The following is a 27,556-nucleotide window of genomic DNA, read 5'->3' as shown; positions in this document are numbered from 1 at the left end:
AAGTGAATATAGAAATTATAAACTGCAGGTAGTTAACGTTTGCTCAGTTTTAGAGCATATTTAAGCACAAGACAGCAGCGTACAGTATGGACTGAACTGTGATGCTGCCCAGAAATATTTTCCATTTTGTGCAGGTGTCTTATGTAGTTTGGATTGCCCTCTGGAGGGCAAGAAATAACATGGAAATCTCCCTTGTTTCATTATCCAGGCTTTTGCTCTGGACCTAAAAAAGTTAAATCAGCATTTTGTGTTCCACAGCAGCAGTAACTTGCAATAAGGGTAGTGGACCCCAGTATTTGCTCAGAGAGCCTCTCTCTGCTTTTTCGCATTGTAACAATACCAGCAATTTTTGCTGTAGGAGTCGACATTTGTAGCGGTTCGGGCTCCTGTTGAGGCTGACATCAGCAGGGATCCTAGCGGAGCAGTTGTGCGTTAAAAGAAACAGGGAGTCATGGCAACTCCTTATTTGGGTGACTGTTTTGTTCGGATCGTCCCCTCCTGCCCCCCTGCCTCAGAGCTCACACGCGCTGTGTCGAGGATGCTGGAGCCCCGCCAGGGCCAGGGCGAGCTGAGCCAGGCCGCGAGCCTTGTGACAGCAGCGGGCGCGCGCGCGGGCGCGCCAAGCGAAATCTAAAGAATTTCAAATCCCAACGAAATGTGTTGGGGCAGAACCGCTGCAGAAGTGTTGTTGTCGAACTTAATTAGCAGCACCAAAGCGAGCAGGACCCACTGGCGCAGCACCCAGGCGCCAAGGGAGCACGGCGGGTCGGTCCAAGGTCAGCATGAGAATAAAAAAGGGCAGGATGGAAAAAAAGACCTGGGCCAGGAGCGTGATGCACGCAGGACTGCCAGCTTCCTAAAGGCTTGCTCAGAGCCAGGTTTCCAGGCCGGTTTGGAGGCTGGGCTTTGCTGCTCATCAGGGATTATATGCACCAATGGCTGAGTCAGCCTGAAATTATTTTCTGTAAATATCGGTTCGTTCAGCAAGAACCTTGATCATCCAGAGCTGGGTGGCTGTAAACGCAGCGGCCTACAGAGATGCTGTAAAAGTGCTTGTGGTGGAAGAGCCACTGGAGCTGCAGGGTCTGTGCTCCCTTCCAAAGTCTGCCAACAAGTGTGAATTAACAAGTGCCCCAAAGCACGGGTAGGTTGCCAGGCTGTTTTCATAATGGCTAGAGAGAACTTGTAACTGGATAATCATCTCCTACGCCCTGCACATCGGTGGCCCTGCCAGCTGTTTTGCTACAGGCTGGGGAATGAGAAAGCTAGGAGGAAAGGGTGCAACCAGGACCTCTGGGCCAAGGGGCTCTCGATTCCTTGGATTTGTGCAATCCATGATGATCCACAGAAAGATGCTGTACGTTGGTGTGAAGATTACTGATTAAAATCTGCTGTTTATGCTGTGCGAAACATCCTGGTCTCATGTTCCTGCACACCTTACAGCATGTGCGTTTAGTCTTTTCTCAAATAGATTGCTTCTCCTGTAAACGTATAGCCTCGTCTGTCCCCTCTCTGGGCATCGTTAGTGTATGTTTTCATAGGCGAAACCCCAGAGATGACGAAAACAGCTGTATGGCCTGGCTTGTATTAGCAGAAGCCAGCCGGTGAATCTGGCCCCTCTGTATTAAAGGTAAAGGCGTTACACATTAATGCAACTCCTCCTGCTTCTCTGGCCGGTTTGGCTACCCAGGCTGAGCCCTGAGGCGCAGCAGCTCTGCAGTGGTCCAGCCCTTGCGCGCGCTAATGCAGGAGCGAGGGTGTTGCTGCTGCGCCAAGGAAGTTGCTCAGCCTGATCTCCAGCAGCTGAGCTATAGTAAAAAAATATTTAGTAGCTATTTTTACAGTTCTCTGCGTTCTTTCAGAGTATTTAGGGGAGTAGAGATTGAATTGCTACCAGGTAGGGTATTTTACTGTACACAGCTATGAGCTGCTATGACTTGTAACACACCCAAAGCTTGCACTTCATAGGGCATAGCTGTGACACACTTTTGTTGCACTATGGTATGCATAGTGTTTCAAAAGTGCCTGATTTTTGGCACTAGATTAAAAGAAAGAACCTCTCTCAATAACCTGAGATCTCTGGAGATTAGGACATGTTTTTCTTATTGGTATATACAGGCATGCCTCCATGCTGCCTTACTCGATTGTGTCCTGTCTCCAGGTGTAACTGCAGTACAGGCAGAAAACTCATCCCATGTATTTTCTCAATTGCATGTTCAAGTGACTTGAGTGAAATCCAGATTAGAGAAATACTTCCATGATTGGGGACTTTATAAAGATGTTCATAAATATTGAAAGTTTAATTCGGATTTCTCGGAGAGCTATTTTGTTTGTACTTCCGTTTGAATCAGTGATCACTTTGGTGTTAAACTTCTTTCCTTCAACTGGAAAAATGTCTAAAACACACACAATCTGATTTTCAGGTAGCAAAGAATCAAAGCGCCATCATCAAGTAGTCTGTAGACAGCAGATTACAACACAAAGCTTATTCGGAGAGTAACATTCAAATACAATTGAATTTGCTTTTTCAGTAACTCACAACCCTACCTCCCCCACCCCCCAAAATAAAAAGAAGCTAGGTAATAACAATGTGCTGATTCATAAAATATTACAGCAAATTTCATGGGGTTTGGTGGTTTATAGAGCACCTCAGCTGATAGCATCCTTCCGTTACCGGAGAAATATTACTTTTTACTAAAAAAAAGGAAAAAGAAAGTTGTGTTCCTTATACCTGCAGAGAAAAACTTGAACTTGTGACCCAAAAGCACATAAACTCTCTCTACCCTGTGTGTGTGTGGCAAATTGGTAGTTTTTAAGCCTGTCTCCTGATAGTTGAGTGTATTTCTGTGGGTAATACTATCTGTCTTGCAGGGGAGAGGAGAAGCCAGCCCTATTTATAGCTCAGATTCACTGTCAAGTGCTATCTTTCACAACAGCTTTATAAATGGTCTGGGACAGATCCTCAGCTGGCATAAGCATGCACAATCAGAGAAGTCATGCCAATTTATGCTAGTCGAGAACCCTAGGAAAATAATCATGAGGCTCAAAAAGCACTTTGGAAATAGTCAGAACCACTTAATTTAACTGTCATGATATGTGTCAGCAAGTGAAAGCATCATGGACGAGGTTGGTTAATTCTGTATCAAGCTTCGGGAGGTGCTGCCAGCCCCATGCGTGCCGCCACTCGGTCCTGCGCCCTGTGAGTAACCGGGGCCCTGCTGAGCTTGGCATCCACCTGCAATTCCCTGGGCCCGTGCAGCCTCTTTCTGTGCTGGAGAGCCCACGTCGGGGCCAAGCACTAAGGAAACCCAGCCGGGCGAACACCTAGGGGTGGCAGGATGACGCAGTGGTGGAAAACGGAGCGGTCGCAGGGAGTTGCAGCTGGGAAAGCGCAATGCAATTGCATGTATTTGAATTAGCCAGAAGACACGAATAACATGTTCAAAAGCACTTTGGCGACTTAGAAACTTAAGGTCAGTTTTATGATCCACTGAGTCAGGCTTTTTTTCATTTTTCCTCTCCCTCTGAACTACTGTGAATCAGATATTCCCAGAGCGGGCCTCCAGCAGAAAGAAGAGTTTGTCAAGGCAAGCAGAAGAGCTGCAGTGGGAGCATAAGAGAAAGTCACTTCTTGAAAGGAGTCTTGTGAAACAGGTCTTAGCCAAATGCCTGGAAGATTTGAAGTCTGTTTTCCTGCTAATCGTGTCTTGAATCAAAGGAAACAGAACCAGCAGGAAATTCTGTTGAAAACCACATCCCAGTCTAGCCGATGTCCTCATGGTCCATTTGCTTAGTCACTCAGTAGTAGGAAACATCTGTTAACCACAGAAGGTCTTCAAGCAAAGTCTGTTATCTAACACCCACTTTTTTTTTTTTTGACGTGTTGTGTCTCTCTCATACTCCTATTGAGACTGTTTTTCTTCCACTGATGAGCACTCCCTAGTCCCAGGGATGGTTGGTAGGAAATGCTAATGGTAATGGTCTCCTAGGTGGTGTTCACAGCACCAAGATTCTGGTCTTTGCAGCTCATGAGTCAGATGCTTTTCCAGATAGTGATGGCATTACTACAGCTTGTGGCTTTGGGCAGTTTTGTGGCGAGGCAGGCCTAATGACTTCTAAGGACTTCTAGAGCTGTTCCTCCTCAGCATGGGAAGCACTGAAAGTGAGAGCCCCTTGCAGGAAGAGCAGCTATAACTTGTCATGCTGTTACACGGGGAAGCAAGCGGCAGCCCACCAGCCTTCTTTTCATATAAAGGTGGTGTCAGAATTGTTGCTTGCTGTGGGCTAGCCTGATCTTTTCTGAGCTATTTGGCAGCGTGATCAAGTCAAATCCTCCAAGACTAAGTATAAGTCAGCAGAGTTTTGCCTTGCCTTCTGTTGCCCCAACTAAGAAAATAACCTTTTCTTTGAGGATTAAGTTCAGCTGATTCACAGAGGTAGCATTTGCAAATAATTAAAACTGGATTTTATTACGAAAGAGCATAGTTTTCTGCTGCGATTTTTGAAGCCTTTTCTGTCTTCCCATTTACATTAGGACTGTCAGATATCCATGCATAATCTCTTCAGAACAGGTAGGAAACAGGGCCTGGGCTAGCTCCAAACTCATTGTTTTCAACAGGAGGGTTGTTCCCATGCCATAAAACAGTATAAGGGGGGACTGATCAATTTTCACTTAATTCATCTGGCGAATATTTTAGTTGACCTTGTCCTTAGCTGCCTTCTGCATCCTTCAGTTGAAGATACAGTGAAGAGGCGTTCTGTTTTCTATGCACGATAAGGTATTTTAAAAAGGAAGTAATTTGATCTACACCTGCAAATACTGGCCACAAAGTTGCAGGTCAGCTTAAAAATATTAGAAAAGCCTCGACTGAGTATCTCTTCTTCCTTCAAGGCAAAATAATTTTTGCATTCAGGCACTATGGAGTTTTCACATACTGTGATTGCACTCCTGCATCCACAAAAACTCAACAAATCCTGCATACTCAAACCCAACATCAGACCAGAATCTTGAAGTAGTTTTACTAGTGGAAATCACTCTGTATTTAAAATGTATTTAATTCTTCACGTGCTACCCAGTGTCTTCAAACCTGCTAGATTTTATTGTTTATGTTAGCACACTAATTTACTTCCAGCATCTTTCTCAGAATCTTTAAGAATTATTTATTTACTTTTATCTTAAACAACATTTTTAAAGTACCTCAGTTTGCCGTGCAGCTTGAATGTTGGTTTTGTTCCGTGTTTACAGGGGAAAATCCCTTCTTAATTCCTTTGCTCCAGGACCCCTTCGCAGAGTTTAAGACCTCAATTTCTCACTGACCAAAAGAGAGAGAGAGGAAGGGTCTCGTGTTGCTTAGGTGCGCCAAGCTTTGCAATACCAAGGGCTCCCTCATATCTTGCGCTCAGCCCCTAGCACTTCTGATCTGTTGAAAATGTCCTCAAGTAAACGATGAACATCAGGTTACGGTGGCTTGGCCTTGCTCTGTGCTTGGACCACTACTAAATATAGCCAGTCCTAGGTGCAGGGCAAGCACAGCTGTGGCCTGCTCTCCCTCATCGGTTTATAGAGAGGGAAGTTTGCTGTTGGTTTTTGACCTTTTTGAATGACGCGGAGCGACAGTTTTGCTCTACCCGTCTTGTGATTCTTAGGCATAATTAGATGCCAATTTTACAGTGCTGCCTCACTTGTTGTGCTTTTTTTAAGTTGGAGTAGATGCTGCTCACCAGGGCAAGCTGCTGCTGAGTTTAGGAAGGGAACTGCAAAAAAGGATAACTGACTCTCAGCTTTCGGGTTTTTCTTCTGCCTCTCATATCTAGAAACTTAATGCTTCTTGAGAATAACCAGAGTTACAAGGCTCACTCCAGGAACTGGAGTTTGAGTAAGCCACCAATATTTTGTGTCCTGCATTAGGAACGGAGACTTCAGCATTGCTAACTTTCAGGGTTTTTCTAGATAGGAGCAGCAGGGTAGTGAAAAGGGCTTATGCTAGCTCTGTGTCACTAAGCAGTCCTCTCTAATCCAGTTAAACTAGCTTTACACATGCATTTAAAGAGGATTAAATGACTTTCCCAGCTGCGTTCTGATAGTGTCTCCAGAAGTTACAGGTTTCGGGGCTAGATAATATTTGTATCTTCTTCCCTAGGAAGCTAATTTTGTTCATTAATTTCTGGTGTTCTTTTGTGTCCCCAGCAATGCAATTGGTCCTCTAGTCGCTCTCTGGCTTATCTATGACCAAGGTGGTGTAATGCAAGAAGCATCGACTCCCGTCTGGCTGCTGTTTTACGGAGGTGTTGGGATTTGCGTGGGTCTCTGGGTCTGGGGTAGAAGAGTCATCCAGACAATGGGCAAAGACCTCACGCCAATCACGCCGTCAAGGTAGGTACAACACTTGCCATTGCAGTTGTGTGAACTTGTTGTGTGAAGTAGTCTGAGAAATTGGTGCTCTAGTATTTTGTTTGTAATATAATGTGCTGAATTTGCTCGTGTTTTGATTTGAAGGATAACCTTGTTTTGACCTCTCTGTCTTTCTTAAAAAAAGAAAGAAAGGGGAAAAGAAAAGAAAGAGAAAAAGAAAGAAAATGTCTCTGTAAACTAACACGGAATGAGTTTGAGGCATTGAGGTCTACGTGAGCAGGGTCTTCTGCTGACATCCTAATTAACATGGCAAAAGGTGATGGTCCACTTACTGCATTTGGAAGTGACAAGATTACAATGGCTTTCTCTGTGTGTTTCAGCCTGTTAAAAACATACGTATTTATTACAGTTATTTCTATCTTTAATGCATACTAGACCTCTGCTGCTGCTTAACCAAATTACTAATTAGGCATGATTCACTGCAGCGTAGAGTAGTAAAAGTTCCCGACACAATGAGCCTGCAGCCAGTTCACTGCAGTTGACTCGCGTGTACTATTTCCGTTATTCAGCAGTTCCTTGCTCTCTTAACTTATTTCTGTGACAAAATCAGTCGGAGATAATGAGTTGAAGAAGAAACGGGTAAGACTTTGGCGCACTGCATGGTATCCGTCCGAGCTGATGCAAAGAGTGATTGTGAAGTGTTTTCTTATGCTTCCTGCAGTGGATTCACTATTGAGTTGGCTTCGGCGTTCACAGTTGTGGTAGCTTCCAATGTTGGACTTCCAGTCAGTACTACACACTGCAAGGTATGCCTTTGCTGAGCGACTGCAGTCAAGGCAGTCTGGACTATTCATCTTAAATTGTGCTGCTCACATCAGTTGATAATGGCATGTTTCAGCCAGGGAAACACGGCGAGGGGAAAAGAGCCGCTCGCTGAGAACATTTAGGCGGAGGTGCATAATTGTGTGTCCGCCGTGCCAGCAACATTTTAAAAATCAGGCTTCAAAAAATACATTGAGGTTGTCACAGTAAGGTTGTTGCAATCGGGCATAGCAGCCACCAGAGCGTGAACACTATAGCTGTTGCTAAAGAAAAACATTGCATACAAAAACCTCAACTCAATTTGAAAGCAAACAATGGCAAGGGCATATGGAAATGAAGAAGCTGGTTTCCTGTGAAGGTGCCATTTGAACCTGGCTGTGTAGCATTTCTCCCCTGTTCAGAGGCTGCGCACCATTCGTCATTTATACTTCACTTTCTTGATAAGTGCATGGCATGGGATTTCCTGCATGTAACTCTTTTACTACAGGTTTTCCATCTGTCTTTTTTTTTTTTTATTTCTTCACAGTGGATTTTGCATTGAAGTAATGTGTGCGCTAACGGTACTTGTAGCCTCAAATGTGGGTATTCCAATAAGCTCCACCCATTGCAAGGTATTGGAGTTTGCAGTGATCGTATCAGTAAATCGCATCACTAGGACAACCTATAACCAAACTTGAGCAATACTGATTGTTGCAAATTGCCTTCACTATGCGATGCACCATGCAGGCGGCGATTACAAAATAACGAGGAGCGTACTTAAAGGAAGTACAGCTAAGCAAAGTCACGGTTAGATGCAATTGCACAAAAGTCTGGAATGCCTTTGATCCTTACTTGATCTGATTGAACTAATATGGAATTTGTGTTAAAGTAATATAAATGTGTTTGATCCCGAGGATGTGTACTGTAGCGCCATCTGTATGAAAAATATTGTTACGTCACTAAGCTAATATTTTAGTATCTTTTTTTTTAAACAAACGTATCCTCACTTTTGTGCACTAAGATACTGAATCTGGCTCCAGTAATTACTTAGTTCTTTAAAAACTGTATATTTTTTAAAACGAAAAAGCCCAACTTGTAGTACAGACAAGCTGGGTAATGCGCAGGATTTGACTGTATCGTATGATACATTGTCACAGCGTGAGAAAACACTTATATTGCTTATGAGCGATGTGGCACATTTGAACATTTATGTTGCTAGATGAATTTAGCAGGAATTTGGAATTCTCTTCCCCAGGAAACTCCTGAATCAAAAACCCTTTCCTTCCTCTGCTTCCCCAAATATGCTGTGTTCTGCGTGAGCGAAAAAGCATGCCAGACTTCTGAAAAAGAATCGGAAAAAGTGTTTTTTCTGAGCAAAACTGAGTCTTGGCAGACTCTGCAAGGCCCCTTGGCACTCAGAGCTGTCTGTATGCCTCTCTCTTGGGCAGGGCAAGGGGCAGCCCCTCCGAAATCAGGGTGCCGGACCTGCTGGGCCCTCTTCTTTGGGACGTACCACAAAGCCCTAACGGCACCACTGCCTGCAGGATTTGCTTTTGCACTAGCGGGGCCTTGGAGCCATTGCAGCCCTGTCTGGGGCCGGAGCAGGCAGGTTTTCAGGGCTCACCGCTCCTGTGCGTGGTGGGCAGGCTGGCGAGAGGCCGGGCAGCCTTGCCCGTGACATTGACCTGGTTTCCAGTGAAAGCAGCCATGAAATCCACACATCCTGCAAAATGCCCGGAGATTGTTGAATTGGCCTTTTCTAATGGAAACCACTTCTTCAGAAAGCTCCTCTTTTGCAAAACCATTTCTTTCTTCTGCTTTAAAGTTCTTTGAGCGGTAGCCAGGGTTGAGCTATTCTGAAAGGCTGTTCAGATTTCTTGATGTTGGCCTAACTCTGGTTCCTCTGAATCAAAATTTAGAAAAATAATAACAATGCGAGCCACTTCTTAAAAAAATTCTAGCCCTAAAACCCCTCTCTTGAGGCTGACTGTAGAACAAATGTATACTGAATACTAATATACTGAATAAAATAGCTTTGATTATCTGAGTTGCGTGGCTGAAGCACTTCTAGTCAACCATCATCAAAGATAAAATTTACTTTGGTGCAGACATACGTACTGACTTTGGATCAAAAATTACTTGGAAGCCAAAAGCTATTGAGAGGGCTGCATTAAAATGCATGCATTGACTCAACACAGTTAAAGACTTGGTCTTTTCCAACTGCAGAGCAAAATAATTCTCTTAAATAATACTTTCATAAAAGCAGTTAATGCAGTTAGTCTGTGTCTGCTGCCTGTAGTTTGCTGAATGTAATTGGATGGATCGTTCCTAATGGGAAGACCCACTTCACAATAGGATTAGACTGTTCCAGGATGTCACATTATTATAATCCACTCTGTGTTTCAGCAGAATAAGCTGAAGGATCCCAACAGGCTGATGAAGGATAAGGCAAACACTTGTAAAAGCTGTATTCATTGTTTTGTGTAAGGGTCCAGTAAAGGAATAAAACAGATTCTATAAATCATTTGCTCCATGGCAAGATGCCTCTCTTTAAAAGTATTGCCAGCTCTTCCCTCCTGTTTCACTGCTGCGTTCGGCACAGATGCATCAGAGAAGCAGTTGCCATTGAGACAGAGTGCTTTTTTATCAGCAGCAAAATTATTTTGCCACTGAAATCAAAAAGAAAGTGGGTTTGAGATGAGTCTAAGTCCTAAGCTCTAACATCAGGGAAAGGGAAGAACTTTTTCCCTTTTGCTTGCTTCATCATAAAATAACTTTTGCTAAAGTAGGGGCCCTGCTGAAGGGAGTGTCAATCAACTGAATACACAACAGCTAGATAAACTGATGACAAAGAAGGAGCAGCATAAACCATGAAACAATAGAGTATAACAAAAATCACCTGGCCTTGCTTCAGAAAACAGTGACTGAGTATGTAGGAAAGCCCTTGGCAGCAAGTTTCAGGTCTTGGAGTTGATGTGGTTGCAAACCGGAGATTTAGAAAGAAGGCAGGGCACCATATTACCAAATAGTATCTCCTGTGAGCAACAGGTGCTGGTGGGAGGGGACCTATATATAGTTTTAGTTAAGATAATCCCATTCGTTGGGCTGTTTTTAACAAAAAGAAAGGCTGTCCCTTTCTTTGTTTTTCCCAGTCAGCATGGGTTGGGCACAGGGTTGCTAAACTCACTGGGGAAGGTGCTATTTTCTTTAAAGACAGCTTGTGCAACCCAAATGTCCTTGATATTAACTATGTGTTTCAAGTTTGTCAGGTGACTTTTTTTTTTAATAGGTTTTATACTTCAAAGGAAAAAGGTAATTCTGGTCTTCGAACTATCAGCTGCTTTTGCTTTAGCCGACAGAGAGTTTCTAGGTTGCTGAGATACGACTGTAGAATTAAAGGTGTTGCATGTAAGTCCCAGGAACAGGAGTCTGGGTCACATCCACAGAGGAGATTTGGGGAAAGGACAGTATAGGTGACCAAGATATCTCAGACAGGTCTTAAAATTCGTTTAAAACAGTATAAGAAAGGGTTCTGCAGGGTGAAATTTATCCATCTAAACCTTCCTCAAAGAGCTGTTAGGGGGTTCTGGGAACTTCGCTTGTGTTGCTGCTCCCAAGATGTACAATTCAACTGAACTCATACCAGAGGAGATTTGAACTGGTGGTAAATTCTCTACAGTGGTCAGGGCCAGGTACCAAGAGGAAGGCAAATTATCCAAGTTACAGAGAGAAGTGCTCTTTCATTTCTTTCAAATGGGTATATTTATAACGGACTGGATAGTCATGGTGAGAAAAGCAGCAGAGGTATCAGAGAGATACCTGATTCTGAGAAAGATTCTTCAAGCCCTCTCAGCTTGGGAATCGTGTTTCGTCCCAAATCAGAGGCTTTTGTCTACATGAGGTAGTTACTGCCCAATATGCCTGTGCTGAATCTACAGCCCAGTAGCTAAAATGGAGAGTAATCTCACAGTAGCCTTTTTGGCCTCGAAAGAAATTTATGAATCGGAATATAACTCTAACAGTGCCTTAATGCAAGGTAATTTACCCTGCTTTTGAAGAGCAGCAAGGCTACTTTGCTCTTACTGCATGCGTTCGGCCTCGCTCGGGATGTAGCACTGAAAAGCCGGTGTGCTTGTGAATTCAGACCTTGCCTTTCTGCATAATAGCTTCCCAGGTAGTCGAATGGTCAGTACTGAACCTTACACATAGTATCTGTTATTTATTCTAGTATGTGAGATCTAGAAATAAACAGGCATTCCTAAGCTGTAACAGGTAGATTAAATGTGTTCACATAGTAAGAAAATTAGAGAGCAGGAGTTCAGTGTTTTCCAGTGCAAAAATGGCTTTGCTGAGGTCATACTGTCAGCTCTGTTTTGCCTTTATTATTACTTGGGGTTTTGTAAATATTATCTATCTTCCTATTATGGAATTATAATGTTCTGTGTATTATTATGATATACTACCGCATGGGAGCAAGAGAGCCAAGAGCGTTTCTGCAACTCCACAGCTAAGCAGAGCATACTGAAGGCAAACTGCACTGGTTTCAGACCAATCTCAAAGTAGATCTCATCTGAAAGTCTACGGATGGCTTTAGTCTTTCTACACTGAAGTTTTAGCTACTCTCCTAACCCTTAGTCCATCAAAATCATTATTAATAAACTAAACTTTAATAACGCTTGAAATAATAGTTTACCAATGCCATCATTGCTGATACCTTTTAAATTTCGGGAAGGACTCACAGTGGTTATCTCCTGTAGACTGCAGTCGTGAGCAATAAGCAGTACTTGCTGCAGAGCAGCAGACTGACACTAAAAGCATGCACAATGTAAAGTAGCAAATGCGCTTCTGGAGAACCAAACTTCATTTGCTGGGATTAACACTTTGAGATACTTAGAAATACAGGGTTCTTCTTAGCTGGGCAAGTTTTTGCTTCTCTGGATACCTGCAAACCATGTACAGCCAGGCATAACACTTCACCTGCTGCCCCCCGCTGAGCATACTGCCTCTTCAGATCAAGTATTATCTAACAGATTTTGTTCTTGGGTCAAGTGCAATAACCTCATGTTTTTTGAGACCAAAAAAAGCTCTTAGTTTTATTCCTTCAGATTTTGTGCTTCCTGTAAAGCGCAGCCTTTCAGGTAATGTCACACTCGTCTTTAGACACAGTTTTGAAGTTGACTTTCAACGTTTTGCTTCTGTTGCTCTGTAAAGGTGTTTTGTGCTTAGAAACTAGAACATTAGAATATATTGGTATTAGAATAATACCAAGTTTAGTTTTCCCTTGTTCTGTCATAGGAACTTTGGAAAGTCTTATTCACTGACAGCAACAGAGTCTTCAACAAAGAACTCCTTTTTCTTAAATGTTACGCAGCAGTTAAAAGTTGAACAGGTGTTAACAAAAGATGAAGATTCAATATCTCTGTCCTGTCTCAACCTGCTCGCTGGTTCCCTGTTCTCTGGACATTTACCATTTCCCTAGCTCCCCACATGGTGAGCGGCCTGTCTTCTAACTTATAGGAAGGGGCCAATACTCTAATTAAGAAAATGAGCAGGAAAGAGGATGCAGGGATGGCATTTCAGGCTGCAAGAGAGGAGCACAAGCCTCGCTGTATTTTAGAGTCTGTGCAGTTTCACCTCCTTCAAAAAAGCATGTTCCTTCTGCATTTCGTGCTCTTCTAACATGTGCTTGGTTAGAGTTGCACTGATCTACGCTTTTCTTTTTTCTTTTTTTGCTAATGGCACAGAATGCCACTTCCAGGGTAGCAAAGAAATGCAGTGTTTTTGAAAGTTTTACCATATGCTTTTTACATTTCTTAATTTTTTTTTTCTGGGAAAATTTTTCTCAACTATTTCTTTCTTAAGAAGTATTATGCTGGGTTTACGTCTGAGGTCAGTACCTGAGAATTCATCTGAAGGAAGAACAAAGAGTTAGGTTGTAGCATTGCCCTTGCTGCCATGTGTTTTGTCTTCGAAAGGCCATAGCAATAGCCAGATGAAAAGCGAGTCCTGAGGAACACTAACTCCCTGTTACTGGATCATCATGCTGTTGTAATGCCCCAGGCAGACCCCTGCTCAGCCTTGTTCACAGCTAGTATCGCACCTTGCTGGAGTAAGGACCCTGCCAAGGACGCTGATTCACCCAACTGCCCTGGTAGCAATTCCTTCCAAGGGTATTTTGGTGGTTTATCCATTCCCCTCCTGAAGCTAAACTTCTGGAGGTCCAGGTAGTTTGTATGCCCTGTAGGACATTTAAACATTCAAACTTTGACAAGCAGAGAGGTGAAAGCCTGATGAAGTCCTGATCTCCTGCCACCCCGCCAGCAAACAGCCGTCCTCAACAGGGGCTGCTTTATTTTAGCGCTCTGGTTTCTACCACTGCGAGGTATCAGCTGACTGGCATTGGTTTTGCCGTGGGAGTTTGACACCTGTTTGGAGGTGCGTCTCACACCTTGTCTTTCCCTTTCTCCCCACGCTCCCAAGGTCGGCTCCGTGGTAGCTGTCGGCTGGATACGTTCCAAGAAAGCTGTCGACTGGCGTCTCTTCCGCAACATCTTCCTGGCCTGGTTTGTGACTGTCCCGGTCGCTGGCTTGTTCAGTGCAGGAGTGATGGCACTGCTGATGTACGGTATTCTGCCTTATGTCTGAAGAGCCTCTTTCTCCAGGAAAAGGGGAAACGGCCAAGCTACTATGGAGGGGAGAAGCGTTCCCTGGAAAGAACCAGTTGGAAAGGATTCATCTTCCATATCTAACTTCTTATCTACTGTACATAACAATGTGTCATATTGGTGACATGGTGATGTGGTGCCATTTCTTATATATTAAAGAAATATATATGCATATAGTAGGTAACAATACCTAAGTTATATTATCAGTGGGGTGAAAATAATTGCCTAGAATTTAATATTTAGTAAAATTTGTACATAGTGTATCATTTTGGTGGCAATTTTTTTAATCTTTTGAAGAAGAGTATGGATTAGGAAATGTTTCTTGTCCATTTGCTATACGAAGAAGCGAGGTACAGGACTGCATAACATGAATTTTTTTAAAGCTATTAAGATACTGGAACAAAATAAAATGTGCAGAAGTGCTTTTCATAAAATAACTTTGTTCATATCATATTGAACTTTGTGTATCATAGCGTAATGGTTATGGCTTTGTAAATACTTACAAACAGTAACTTTTAAATGGTGCATTTCCCTTATATATTTTGGATAAGAAAGTTTAGGAAGTACCAAAGAAGCAGGGGAATAGCTTGCCAATATTATGTTGTTGTCTACACGTGTGGGCGTGTGTTGTGTTTCCCCACCTCTAATTTAAAGTTATTTTCACTAAACTACCACCAGCAAAGCTGGGAGAGTACTGTTCATGTCTTAATGTAACTGAAAAAAAAGAAAAAAGCACACAAAAAAATGGTTAGTTCTACTTGTTCTTGTTACTTAGTAGGCATAACACTACTGTCCACGTTTCACTATAGTATACTGGCTTCATTTCGTGGTTTGAAGTATCTCACTGCTCACTTTCTACCTTCCCCTTACAAGGCTTTGCTCCCAGTTGTCCTACTATCGGTTTCAGTGTAAGAACAGACCATCAGTCTCCTCTTTTCTATCCAGCACGTCACAACCACACAATCTCAGGTAAATGAGTGGGATTGTAGGGTGTATGTCATAGCCATGTACAAATGCTAAGGAATAACAGCAGGTAGAAAGCGGGCGGTAGTTTTGTGTGATTGAAGGTATCGGTGCAGAAAGGGGTACCGAATGCTGCTTGAACTGACTTGAGTACAGCCAGGATGTGAGTAAATACCTGAAGCTGGGACTGGGCCCCCCAGGCAAGTCTCATCCTACACCCCAACCAGGCAGCCTCGTGTGCTGCTGTCCACCATGACTAGGGGACGAGACTCTGGCGCTGCATGAATGGAGATTGCATGGTAACCAGCATTTAGGATGAGATTTTTCCCAGCAGCTCAGGGGACCTGTGTGGAAAATGGCCAGCTACATCCCCTGCACAGCTTTGGAAAGCACATTTGCATTAAGGTTACTGTTTCTTGGGGAAGAGGTAAGGGCAAAGGGGTGGCCGGATGAGGTTGGGAATCTATTACTGTTTAAATGCTGCTAAAATTTTGATAAACGGTCTTGGTACTCCATTGTGACTTTTCCATTGGTCATTCATACTAAATTTATAATAAAAGGAGAAACAGCCCCATCACTGTTTGCGTCTTGGATTTTTTGAGCGTTGCGCATCCACGTCAGCTGTTAACGGGGACTGGCGCAAAAGCAAAAGCTTCCCTGCATGGGCAGCTAAATCCTACTACTTGGCCCTTGCCACTTTTTGTTCTTCATCCACTTGGGTCCGGGGTTGGAGCTGGTATGAAACACTGAACCGGAGCTCTGTGCCACGCTAACAAAACCCCCCTATTTACTTCTGCTGCCCTGGCGTTGCCAGCATCGCTCCCACCTGCTCTGGCGGCTCCTGTGGCAAACATTTCTATGGCGAGCGTGCAAGGTCAGAAGGTCAGAAGGTCCCTGGGTACTTCCCATCTGCTCAGTTGTCCCAGGCACCTTCTGGCTCCTGCTGCTTTCTGCCAAGGATCTGGGAAAAACCCTGCCTTTCAGGGACCCATAAACATTGCCCTCTCCATGGCACTGTGGCTCTTGGTTTGCGAGCACTCTGAAACTCCAGCCCGGTTATATAAATAGTGGTAACAACCAGGTGGGATGGGTGGTCGGTGACTGAGTGAAACGACCAGCTCGTGAACACGTGAAGATGATTTAAGACCTAGGGGTGGACACGGGGCTTGGCATGCCCGAAAGTTGCCCACAAGGAGCAAAACTACACAAAACCCAGGCAGCACTGCCACCTTCACAAATTTTTTGGTTCATGGGCATGCAGCCTCGGGATCATCTCTTAGATGACTTGTTATCGCAAGTGGTGTCATTATAATTTCAATTAACGGCACTTACTGCCCACGGGCTGGCCCTTCCTAGGGTGCAGGAGGCCTTGTTTCCAAATTTAGGTCCTTGGGAGCTATCAGTAATTAAGATATCTTTGTCTAGCTTCAGGTTGAGTTGCCGAGATAAACCTTTAAGCTCAACTCCTGACGTGTTACACACAGCTGTGCCGCCGACTTTGGCAGCGGCTCAGTGCCTGGCTGACTTTGGCAGCGGCTCAGTGCCTGGCTGGCCTGTCGGCTTTCCCCTGGTGCTATTCAGCAGTGTGCAGGGACATCTCCTGGCTGTGAGCTGGGCTGCAAGTCAACCTCCTGGGCATCCCTGGGGGATGTCCTGGGGCACCGCCCTGAAGCCATCTTGCATCCTGCAGGCTCATGGCCCTCTAAACACGCCCTCTGGGCGGCCGTGCCACGCCACGGCACCATGGCTTGTTAACCATTACCGAAAATGAGTGGGAGGGCAGAAGTGCACGGACAGTCCCAGCAGAGTGACACCACCGACCCAGTAGCCGCAGGTCTCCCAGCAGGTATGGTGCAGCGCTGGCTGCGGTTGGGGGGGGGGAGGGGGAGGGGGAGGGTGGAGCTTCAAACCATCTTCGGCTTTCCGGAAATGCAGGCCTGCACCGTAGTGGTGGGGCTCCCACCAGCCCTTCATACAAGAGCTGCAGCGCTGGGCACTGAGGGGCCAAAGCCAGGTGGCTTTTTGGTACCTAGCAAATCCCTAAAAAATCCCATCAGGGAAATGCCCACTCTGCTCTCCCTTCCCACCAGGTCCAGAGGGGACCCACTTATCTAGGGGTGGACTTTGCCTGAAGGTGCGTTTTCCTCGGGAACAGCCCCTCTGACCCTCTTTGCCTTGTCCCAGCACCTTGCCGAGTGAGCCGAAACCCTCGTGGACACGGTGCTCTGAAAGCCGAGATGGGGAGGGAGGACCTTGTCCGAGAGGAGCTGGGCACCCTCCATGGGATCCCCCTCTACAAGTGGTTCATCCAGGGCTGGCCACAAGTGGAGTCTTTCAAAGCCCGGCCCGATGACCTGCTCATCTGCACCTACCCCAAATCAGGTGAGTGGCCCCGGTGGGCGTGGGGATGAGGCGGGAGGGTGGTGAGGGGTGCTGGTGGCCTCAAAACACTCCTGCCTTGCTCCAGGCACCACGTGGCTCAGTGAGATCTTGGACATGATCTACCATGATGGCGATGTGGAGAAATGCAAGCGGGATGCCATCTTCAACCGGGTGCCCTTCCTGGAGATGAATGCCCCTGACATGCAGAATGGTGGGTCCTGCGGCATCGGTGTCCGGGGATGGGGTTGAGCCGGGGCAGCTCCATGCCAGCCCCTGGCGGTGTTTGCCTCGCTAACCCACTTGCCCCCCCCCCCCCCACAGGTGTCGAACTACTGACCAAGATGCCTTCGCCGCGCCTGGTGAAGACCCACCTCCCCGTCCAGCTGCTCCCTGTCTCCTTCTGGGATCAGGACTGCAAGGTGGGTGCTGCTGCGGACCAGAACATCCCATGGGGCGACCCTCAGCCTTGCTGCCTCTCTGACCCATGTTTCCTGCCCCCAGGTGATCTACGTTGCCCGCAACCCCAAGGATGTGGCCGTTTCCTACTACTACTTCTACCAAATGGCAAAGATGCACCCTGACCCTGGCACAATGGAGGACTTTCTGCAGAACTTCATGGCTGGGAAAGGTGGGAGCCAAGCCTGGGACAAATCCTGCCCCCTGGGGCCCCCTAACCCCACAAGATGGCCACAGGGTAGGACCCACTGGACCAATTAAACCCCAAATATGCCTTCCCTTCTATGCTGCTGGCCTGCAGTGGCGTACGGGTCGTGGTACACCCACGTGAAAGACTGGTGGGAGAAGAGGAAGGAGAAGCGGGTCCTCTATCTCTTCTATGAGGATATGAAGCAGGTGAGGGCAAGAAGGGTGGGGGTGGCTTGGAGAAGGCTGCCAGGGGCACCATGCTGCCCCCACCATCCCCTCAGGGCCAGCTTATGTGCCTCTCTGGGCGCCCCTCTCCGCAGGACCCCCGGCGTGAGTTGCAGAAGATCATCCAGTTCCTCGGCAAGGAGGTGGCTGAGAGCACGGTGGCAAAGATCATCCACCACACCTCCTTCCAGGAGATGAGGAAAAACCCCGCTGCCAACTATGAGACCCTGCCAAGCTGGGTGATGGACCACAGCTTGTCACCCTTCCTGCGGAAAGGTGAGTGCTGGCGCTGTGAGTGGCTCTTCCCACAGCCCCCTGTAGCATTAAATCGCTGCTGAAGATCGCCCTGGGGTGGCCACAGGGCCTTGGGGCAATGGCCTTGTGGCCCAGCTGGCCACTCTGCTTGATTTTCTCACCCCCAGGGATCGCTGGGGACTGGAAAAACCACTTCACAGTGGCCCAGAATGAGCGCTTCGACAAGCACTACAAGAAGCAAATGGAGGGCTCCGACCTCTGCTTCCGCATGGAGATATAAGGGGATACCGGACATGCTGGTAGCCCAGCCTGGTGGGTCTGAGCTGCTGCCGCCACGTTTCATGGGTCCCTCTCTGCGGAGAGGAGAGTCAGGGTTTCCTCCCACTGCAGTGCTGGAGGTTTCTGCTCCAGTTTTTGGAGGTGGAGGGAGGGGTTCTTCACCGTGTGGGGAACGAATCGGGAGTTTCTTCGACAGCTGTCATCGCAGGCTAAATCTGGGTCCGGCCTCGCCGTGTCGTGCGATTTTGTGCTATGTGACAATCAGCAGTGATTTGTTTTCCCTTCTGGCAATAAAGTGTGATGGTGGCGGAGAAGGTGAGCTTTGCTCTGTGGCTAAGGGTGCTAGGAACAAGTGGAAGGATTGGCATCGCAAACTCGCCTATCTGCTGGTTAAAAAAAACAAAAAAAACAACAAAAAAAACCCCTTTCCTGGGTACGTCTTAGTAAAAGGCTTAGCTGTGCAGGCAACCGGTGGTGGCTGTCCTGCTCTTGGCCCACGGTCCCTTCCTGGCCGGACCTGGTTTGCATGGGGGCAGGGGGTGTGCAGCTGAAAATCAGTTTTATCCCTCTGAGCTGAAGCAGCAGAAACTCCCGCCCCAGGGATGCAACCCGCAGGCATCCCAAGGAGGAGAGCCAGAGGCATGCAAAAAGGGAAAAGCGAGCCTCTGCGTGGGGAGATGGTACATTTGCAGCAAACCCAAAGGGCAAACAGAGAGTCCTGGGTCTCCCAGCAGCATAAAACTGCAAGCATTTAGTACCCAAAGGCTCTGTCCTTATGCGGCTTGCAGTGACATTCAGCCGGACCCCGAGCACGGCTCTCCATCATGAGGTACCTGCATTAAGGTACCTGCAGGAGCTAGGAAACGCTTGCAGGGCAAAATTTTCCTCTGAAGCATCACTCTGAGGCCCTGCGACCTCACCTACAAAGCAAATGGCGGTGCCAGAGGCAACAGAGCCTTGGCAATCAGTGGACAGAAACCCAAAGCGGCCACGAGGTACCAGCGACCTCGCTGTCCCTGCACCTCCCAGATATGCCGGCGCTTTTATGCCCCTGGATAGCTGCAATGCTCTTTACAAAGCGGGAGGTGGTGGCGATCTGCCCCAAGGTCTTTGGGCAGAGAGAAATTTTCATTGCTCCTTCATGGCTGGGTGAGATCTTGCAAGCATCCCCCAGCCCCCCCCCCCCCCCCCCCCCCGAAAGTTGAGCCCCTGGAGCTCCAGCATATCTCTGCAATTCCCCAAAAGGGGACTTTTCCAAAAAAGCCCAGTGCGGGGGCTGCGTACGTAGCCCAGTCCTCCATGAGATGCCAACCCCGAGTGGCTCTGGGACCATTTGTCCCAGTAAGCTGCCTCCGAGAGCCCGAATCCTGCAGCAATTATTGTTATCTGGAATTTTCCAGATGCAGCTGTGAAAAAATCGGTGCCAAGTGAAGGAGGGACGCCACACGCTTGCGTTCAGCCTAACACATGCAGGAGGAGAAAAGCCACATCAGCTCCAGGAAGCAGCTGGGGCCAGTCTGTGAAGTCATGAACAGGGGGTGAGGTGGAGAAATTCCAGGAAAAAACAGACCCTCTTCTGATTTCCCCTTACCCCAAATGGCAGAGACCCTTCAAATTAGGAGCAATTTGGGGCAGGCAAATGTGCAAGCTACGCTCCATGCACAGCTCTTTTTTTTTTCCTCTCCTGTATGCTGGTGACTTGGCTTATCTTCCTGCTGAAGGGCGATAAGGAGGAGGATTTTTAACCACCACCGCCTTTAAACCCTTTCCCCAGTAGCACGATATCTGCTGCAGCAGCATTTTGCCACCCTGCAGCGCCCGAACTTTGGCCCCGCATCGGTGTGCTAGGGCTTGGCCCGTGGGCCCCAAAGGCCTTGTGTCCTGCAAAGGACCCCCTCCCCCCCCCCGGCCACCTCCTCCAGCAGCAGTGCGAGCTCGGGTTTTGCACTGGGGGGGGGGGGGGGCGCTGAGTACTGCACAACTCATCACGGGCGTAAGGCCCGAGCTGGCCCAGGGCCGGGGGCCGGGAGCTGTTGCGGCCCCCCCACCCTCGGTTCGGCCTCTCCCGGTGCTCCTCCCTCATGTTGCGCAGGGTCTGGGTTGCTCCCGCTCCCTTCCCGGGCGGGGGGCGTCCCCAGGCCTCCGGCGTCCTGAGGCACCTCCCCGCGCCTCCATTTTCCACGCAGGGTGTGTGCGTGTGTGTGTGTGTCGGAGTTTTGCGGGGGGGGGGGGAAATAAATCCCCTTTTCCCCACTCCGGGCCAAGCTTTTCCCTCCTCTACCCCCCCACCGTGAGACGGCGCATGCCAGACACAGGTAACGGGGAGGCCTGAGCCGTGCGTGTCGCGGCGGTCACCCAGTTTTGGGGGGGGGGGGAGGAGGGGCACGTTGGCGGCGCGGGAAGGCGAGCTGGTTACTGATTGACTCCCTGCAAAGCTCGGCGACTCGAGCGCGGTCCCTGTCCCCGGGCAAGGCGAAAAACCTGCTCTTTTAAAGTGCTTCGAGCTGAAGCTCGGCTGCTCGGTGCGACGGTTTGGCAGCCACCGTTTCAGGTGGGTTTGGACCTCCCCCCCCCCTCGGCTGCCTGCTCCTTTTCCTTCCTCCGCTGGCTTTAGACCCGTTGAAGCAGGCCGTCGCCCCCGCCGCCAGGCTTTGGCACTACTCCGCCGGCGCTCCCTTTGCAAGCAGTAGTTGCAAACTCCATTTTCCTGAGGGTTCAAGTGTCGGGCAGAAATCACGGCCAGAAATACAGATGTGCCCTTGGAGCGGGCTGCAGCGGGGGGCTTGGGGGGGTGGGGGGGGCGGGCTTCAAACCCGATCGGCCTGCCGGCAGGGTCGCTCTGCCTGAGCCCACCTTTGTAAGACACCTCTAGGACGTTGAAATTATACTGCAGAAAGGTGTTTCACCTGAGACGGGAGGCATTACGAACAGGAGCAATAGAAAAGCAGTACAGAGGCTGGGGTTGGGGGGGGGGAGGGTACCTCAGCCAAAGTCTAACAGCAGGTGAAGAAAGATATCGGGTCAGGGCCACCTGCTCGTGCCTCTCCCCAGCCAGGGGATGGTGCCCCAGCAGCCCAGGTTTAAGACTCATGTAAGTTTAATTTTTGCTGCCTGTGAAGGAGTGAGTCACGTCGGAAGCCACAGATTTTTGCAGGGACCTGCCCTTTGGCAAAGCAGCAGCTCCCCTTCCTCAAAGCTTTTCCCCTCTGCTGCCCCCAAAAGGCCACGGGTGGAGGCCGAGCCCTGCTCCCGGCTGCTTCCCATCGCTGACACAGCTCTGCAAAGAGCTCCCAGGCCTCCGCCAGGGCTGGGGACTGCCGTCCCCCTGCCCAGCTGAGCCCCACTATGCACACCAGCGAGCAGGGGGTGGTTTCTCCCCGACGGAGGGCACGGGGCCGGGGGGCCACGGCAGGGATCGCTCCCACCAGCCAGCCCCCGACGTCCCTCCTGGCACCGGCAGGATGGCCTCAGCGGACAGCCTTCTGCGGCAGCCCTGGCGCACGGTGCACGGCATCCCCATGGTCTGCGCCTTCGCCCACAACTGGGAGCGGGTCGACGCCTTCCAGAGCCGCCCTGAGGACATTGTGGTGGCCACCTTCCCCAAATCCGGTGAGCTCCCGTGGGGTCACTGGAGAGGGGGCTCCCCAAAGGGAGGCATTGACCCGGAGCTGCCCTGTCAGGCTATGGATGGGGACTTGCCAAAATGGCACTGGCTCCTCGGCTGGCTGGGAGCCGGGATGGAGATCCTACCTGGGAACTGAGCCAGCCGGAGGTCTGGCCTCTCCTTGCCAGGCACCACCTGGGTGAGTGAGATCGTGGACCTGATCTTGAAAGGCGGCGACCCTGAGAAATGCAAGCAGGAAGCCATCACCAACCGAGTGCCCATGCTGGAGTTCGCTGCCCCTGAGATGCTGGCAGGTAGCCAAGCAGCCAGGGCCGCGGGGCCCATGGGAGGGCATGTGGGGGCAGTGGGTGCCGCAGGGCTGCCGTGAAGCAGGGCACTGGCCCTAGTGCCCGTGGTGGGGACGCCGGGTGCCCCACTCGCAGCAGGAACGTGCTGGCGGAAACCTCCTTTCCAGGCACGGAGCTGCTGGTGCTGATGCCGTCCCCGCGCATCATCAAGACCCACATCCCAGCCCACCTCCTGCCTAAGTCCTTCTGGGAAAAGCGCTGCAAGGTAACCAGCTGCCGGCGCGAGGAGCGGAGGAGAGCGTGGACAGTGACCTGCCCTGCAGGGACCTTGCAAATGCCAGGCTACAAATGCTCCCTCCGCAGATGGTCTACGTGGCTCGCAACGCCAAGGACGTGGCTGTCTCTTTCTACCACTTTGACCTGATGAACAAGCTGCATCCGCACCCTGGCACCTGGGCCGAGTACCTGGAGGAGTTCATGGCGGGCAGAGGTGGGCCAAGGGCAGCACCCAGAGACGCAGCCCCAGGAGGACATGCGGGGGCAAGACATGCTGCTGCAGGGTGCCTGGGTGCTGCCGTGTCCCCCTATGACACCCCTGACTCTGTCCCACCACGCAGTGGCCTATGGCTCTTGGCATGACCACGTGAAGGGCTACTGGGAGCGGAGGAAGGAGCACCCCATCCTCTACCTCTTCTATGAGGACATGAAGGAGGTGAGGTCCCGGGGGATGGGGATGGCGGCAGTGGTGCAGGGGCTGGGGCTGAGTGTCTGCATCGTTCCTGGCAGGACCCCCGGCGGGAGATCGGGAAGGTAGCGCAGTTCCTGCAGCAGGACCTGCCGGCGGCAGTGCTGGATGCCATCACCCGCCACACCTCCTTCGAGGCCATGCGGGACAACCCCACCACCAACTACACCTCGGTGCCCGCCGATCTCATGGACCATGACATCAGCCCCTTCATGCGCAAAGGTGAGCGGCTCTCGGCCCCCACGCGGTTCCCCCTGCTGCTGCGGCCCCGCTCACCCGTCTCGCCCGGCCCCAGGCATCGCCGGCGACTGGAAGAACCACTTCACCGTGGCCCAGAGCGAGCACTTCGACGAGGATTACGCGCAGAAGATGGCAGGGACCGACCTGCACTTTCGCACCGAGCTCTGAGGACGGCGCCCACCGCGCACCCCACAGCCACTGCTGGACCCGGGGACCAACCCTGACCTGCACTGACAGCTGTGCTGAGCCTCTGCTGCACCCTCCCCTGGGGCTGGAGCTCGGCCTGCTGGAGAGAAATAAAATAAAACGTCCTTATTAACAGCCTCAGGGTCATGTGCATCTGTGCTGATTCCCAGTCCCGTTTGCACCTACGCGCAGGAAAGCTCTTGGAGGCTGCCCCTGGGCAGGGGGTGTGCTGCCCAGAGTCCCCCCCCTCCACCTGGAGGGGCAAGCGAGCGAGGCCCCCCCCGCCCTCCCTTCCCCTTGCTCTCCCGTGCTGGGGCTTTGCAGGGTTATTGCTGCCTACACCTCTCAGGGTCACAGAGGATGTCCACAAAAAAAAAAAAAAAAACCACAGGCAGAAAAACAACCTGCTCCAAGCCCAGGAACCAGGTGGGAAACCATGCTGCTGGCTGCCGACCTTTCCCCTCGCTCACTCCTCCCTCCTTGGCATGGCAGCGCAGGCAAACATTTCCTCCCTTGCCCGCCCCTGCCTCTGGCCCTTCCCCTCCTTGTGAAAACCGCGTCAGGGCCCCGAGTGTGCTGCCACCCTCCCTGCCTTAGGGTTGCCTGCCGGTGTGGAGCAGCAGGGTGCCAGGTGAGCTGGGGCGCAGGGGGTACCCCCAGGCCTCGCCAGGGCTGGCGGCTGCTGCAATAACCTCAGGCACCCGCTTCCTGGCAGCGGGTGCAGTGGCGAGGAAGGGGCAACCTTCGGGCCCTGCTCTGGAAGCCTCGCTGCCTCTCCCAGGGCACGGGGCTTCCAGTGAGAGGGGCTCCGGCAGGGATCGCTCCTGCCGGCTGGCCCCTGACATCCCTCCTGGCACCGGCAGGATGGCCTCAGCGGACAGCCTTCTGCGGCAGCCCTGGCGCACGGTGCACGGCATCCCCATGGTCTGCGCCTTCGCCCACAACTGGGAGCGGGTCGACGCCTTCCAGAGCCGCCCTGAGGACATCGTGGTGGCCACCTTCCCCAAATCCGGTGAGCTCCCATGAGATCCCCACGACGTGGTGGCCGCGGGGCAGCAACAGGTCCCTGGGCTGCCTGCAGGCAGGGGGAGCCTGCAGGCAGGCGAGTGCATGGCATAGCTGGGACCTGCTCGCCTCGGGGGACATGGCACGTTCAGGGCTGCCAGACAGAGCTGTGCTGTGATTTCCCTTTGGGCCCTGGGCCCCGCGGTCGGGGCCAGCAGGTTGGCCCCCTTCTAAAGCCACTGGGCTGCTTTCCCCAGGCACCACCTGGATCAGCGAGATTGTGGACATGATCCTGCACGGCGGCGACCCTGAGAAGTGCAAGAGGGATGCGATCACCCACCGGGTGCCCATGCTGGAGTTGGTCTTCCCCGGGCAGATGCTGGCAGGTAGCAGGGCTGAGGGCTTCGATGCACTGGCTTGGGGTGTAGGAAAGGCGGCCGGTTCCTGCGCTGGGTGCAGGCTGGGGCTGAGTCACGCAGGCCGGCTGGGGACGCAATGTGGGGCTCCCACAGGGACAGAGCAGCTGGCCTCCATGCCCTCACCCCGTGTGGTGAAGACCCACCTGCCCGTCCATGTGCTGCCCCCGACCTTTTGGGCCAACGGCTGCAAGGTAACTGCTTGCCCGCACCCTGGGGGGGGTCCCCATGGACTTGGAGGGCCTTTTGCCCTCCCACTCCTGCCCTGCAGGGTCCCTGCTGTGGGGTGCCTGGGGGCCGCCTCTCGCGCACCCTATGCCCCTCCGCAGATGGTCTATGTGGGCCGCAACGCCAAGGACGTGGCTGTCTCCTTCTACCACTTCACCCTGATGAACAAGATGCTGCCACACCCTGGCACCTGGGCCGAGTACCTGGAGGAGTTCATGGCGGGCAGAGGTGGGTCTGGGGGCACCCCTGGCCCCATGGCGGGGGTGGTAGCCCCATATCCCACTCTCCATCCCCCCTGTGACACCCCTGACTCTGTCCCACCACGCAGTGGCCTATGGCTCTTGGCATGACCACGTGAAGGGCTACTGGGAGCGGAGGAAGGAGCACCCCATCCTCTACCTCTTCTATGAGGACATGAAGGAGGTGAGGTCCCGGGGGATGGGGATGGCGGCAGTGGTGCAGGGGCTGGGGCTGAGTGTCTGCATCGTTCCTGGCAGGACCCCCGGCGGGAGATCGGGAAGGTAGCGCAGTTCCTGCAGCAGGACCTGCCGGCGGCAGTGCTGGATGCCATCACCCGCCACACCTCCTTCGAGGCCATGCGGGACAACCCCACCACCAACTACACCTCGGTGCCCGCCGATCTCATGGACCATGACATCAGCCCCTTCATGCGCAAAGGTGAGCGGCTCTCGGCCCCCACGCGGTTCCCCCTGCTGCTGCGGCCCCGCTCACCCGTCTCGCCCGGCCCCAGGCATCGCCGGCGACTGGAAGAACCACTTCACCGTGGCCCAGAGCGAGCGCTTCGACGAGGATTACGCGCAGAAGATGGCAGGGACCGACCTGCACTTTCGCACCGAGCTCTGAGGACGGCGCCCACCGCGCACCCCACGGCCCCACCGGAGCCCACTGGCCCCTTTTTCTGCCCCCCACCCAATATTTCCTCTCGGCATTGGCATTAGTACTGCCCCAGCACCTGGTTGCATCTCACTAATTTTCTTACGCAAAAGGTTGTTTTACAAAGTGGGAGCTTGATGCCTGCATGGTCACTGATAGTCCAAGGACACCTCCGGCCCGTGTAAAGGTTATTCCAACACTAGGAAGCACGGCGGAGTCTCCCTAGAGTTAATATTGCACTCATCGCACATAAACCTCCTTGGCTGTGTCTAAGATATGTCCTATGCGACAGCTATTTTGAAGAAATAATGCCAGCTTTTCAGCTATTGGGAGTGCATTTCTAACTAAGCCAAGAGCCCCAAGTCCCACCTGCGGTGAGCATTTGGGGGCCCCTTGGTCTGTGAGCCCCCAAATACGCACTGGCGCGGTGACGTTTCCAGCATGCGACAAATAAAGGTGGTTTCCTGCCCAGTACGCGCATCTCTGCAAACTCTCTCTCACATCGGCCCACATGCTTGGACTTACGTGGGGCCAGGGGCCCACCGAAAGCCTCCCCCCCCTTCCCCCACTGTCACCTCTTACCTCAGTGCCGCATCAGCCGGCATCAGAAAAGGACCCGCTGAGGTCACACTTTAGGGTTGAGGGGGGAGTACACACAGCACGGTTATGGCCACGCACCTCCCCCAGCTGCCGGGGCCATGGGGGAGAGGGGAGGTGAGGGGGCCAGGATGCGCTGGCAGGGAAGAGAGACCCTTCCCCATGCACTAGTTTCTCTGAGGGGAACCGCGGTCCGAGGGATGGGGTGAATGCCTCCTGGGTGCCCCAGGGAGGGCTGGGGGGCCAGCCGTTCCCCAAGCGGGGAATAAAGCTGAGGGCAAAAGGAGGATTTATCGGTTACTCTTGTGCTGTTCTGCTCCCAGGGACCTGGAAACTTGGCCTTTGCTGTGCCAGTCTCCCCGCGACTGAGTCATCCGTAAGGTATGCTTAGTTTCCCTTCAAGGGAAGCCCTCTCCTGCCCCAGCATCTGAAGGAGAGGTCTGTCCAGCCACAGAGGTTTGCTTGGTCCCCTTGGCCCGTATCAGGGAGTTTCCAAAGTAGTGCAGCCAAAAAAATGTAGATAAATGGCGCCAGACAATGACACGGTGTATAAACACAGTCATGTGGGGGGAATAGCCTTGCTAAATCCCGGTTCTTTAAAAATAGCTGTTTTCTTAATGTTGCAACTATTTAAGAAAGGGAAGCTGGAAGGAAGCTGTGTTTCATGGTCTTCTGGTGCTGGCTCCTCTGATGCTGGCCTTGCCTGCCTCTCTCTGCTCTCTTTTGTCTGATATCTGCGCCAGAAAAATAGCTTGCCAGCAACTTG

The 27,556-nt window shown here is 51.0% G+C and overlaps 4 protein-coding genes across 15 annotated transcripts in view; all 4 read left to right on the top strand.

The window, feature by feature from the left end:
• SLC20A2 (solute carrier family 20 member 2) overlaps window positions 1-15,355 on the top strand; it is a 58,546-nt gene extending 43,191 nt beyond the window's left edge. For 6 of the 9 annotated variants that reach the window (XM_068941155.1, XM_068941156.1, XM_068941157.1 and 3 more), the window contains 3 exons: window positions 6,188-6,373; window positions 7,074-7,158; window positions 13,634-15,355. In XM_068941155.1, the coding sequence (XP_068797256.1) occupies window positions 6,188-6,373; window positions 7,074-7,158; window positions 13,634-13,798 (436 nt within the window). In that variant the 3' untranslated portion in view covers window positions 13,799-15,355. Of the gene's footprint in view, window positions 1-6,187; window positions 6,374-7,073; window positions 7,159-7,700; window positions 7,786-13,633 lie in introns of all 9 variants that reach the window. The other 3 variants (XM_009687228.2, XM_068941160.1, XM_068941159.1) reach the window with 3 other exon arrangements.
• A 937-nt stretch (window positions 15,356-16,292) lies between these two features.
• On the top strand, window positions 16,293-18,881 carry LOC104152065 (sulfotransferase 1 family member D1). Of its 2 annotated transcripts, none has more exons than XM_068941146.1 (8): window positions 16,293-16,627; window positions 16,966-17,163; window positions 17,249-17,374; window positions 17,485-17,582; window positions 17,665-17,791; window positions 17,921-18,015; window positions 18,129-18,309; window positions 18,456-18,881. In XM_068941146.1, exons 1-8 carry the CDS (start codon window positions 16,549-16,551, stop codon window positions 18,566-18,568), a joined length of 1,017 nt encoding a protein of 338 aa, XP_068797247.1. In that variant the 5' UTR covers window positions 16,293-16,548; the 3' UTR covers window positions 18,569-18,881. The 2 variants fall into 2 exon arrangements, with proteins under 2 accessions (XP_068797247.1, XP_068797246.1); XM_068941145.1 differs by having other exon boundaries at window positions 16,627-16,795.
• A 1,654-nt stretch (window positions 18,882-20,535) lies between these two features.
• On the top strand, window positions 20,536-23,785 carry LOC104152459 (sulfotransferase 1B1-like). Its single transcript, XM_068941143.1, has 8 exons — window positions 20,536-20,882; window positions 22,028-22,176; window positions 22,360-22,485; window positions 22,647-22,744; window positions 22,843-22,969; window positions 23,097-23,191; window positions 23,266-23,446; window positions 23,520-23,785. Exons 2-8 carry the CDS (start codon window positions 22,029-22,031, stop codon window positions 23,630-23,632), a joined length of 888 nt encoding a protein of 295 aa, XP_068797244.1. The 5' UTR covers window positions 20,536-20,882; window position 22,028; the 3' UTR covers window positions 23,633-23,785.
• LOC104152106 (sulfotransferase 1B1) lies at window positions 21,009-26,667 on the top strand. Of its 3 annotated transcripts, none has more exons than XM_068941141.1 (8): window positions 21,009-21,118; window positions 24,514-24,662; window positions 24,913-25,041; window positions 25,168-25,265; window positions 25,401-25,527; window positions 25,628-25,722; window positions 25,797-25,977; window positions 26,051-26,667. In XM_068941141.1, the coding sequence occupies exons 2-8, from the start codon at window positions 24,515-24,517 to the stop codon at window positions 26,161-26,163; spliced, it is 891 nt and encodes a 296-aa protein (XP_068797242.1). In that variant the 5' UTR covers window positions 21,009-21,118; window position 24,514; the 3' UTR covers window positions 26,164-26,667. The 3 variants fall into 3 exon arrangements, with proteins under 3 accessions (XP_068797242.1, XP_068797241.1, XP_068797243.1); XM_068941140.1 differs by lacking the exon at window positions 21,009-21,118 and adding an exon at window positions 24,108-24,281; XM_068941142.1 differs by lacking the exon at window positions 21,009-21,118 and adding an exon at window positions 24,182-24,281 and having other exon boundaries at window positions 24,432-24,662.
• Window positions 26,668-27,556: the final 889 nt, after the last annotated feature.

The sequence above is a fragment of the Struthio camelus genome, chromosome 4 (genome assembly GCF_040807025.1).
Source record: "Struthio camelus isolate bStrCam1 chromosome 4, bStrCam1.hap1, whole genome shotgun sequence".
Classification (NCBI taxonomy): Eukaryota; Metazoa; Chordata; class Aves; order Struthioniformes; family Struthionidae; genus Struthio; species Struthio camelus.
Note: the sequence above shows the minus strand (reverse complement) of the source record. Positions and strands in the feature narration are given on the sequence as shown.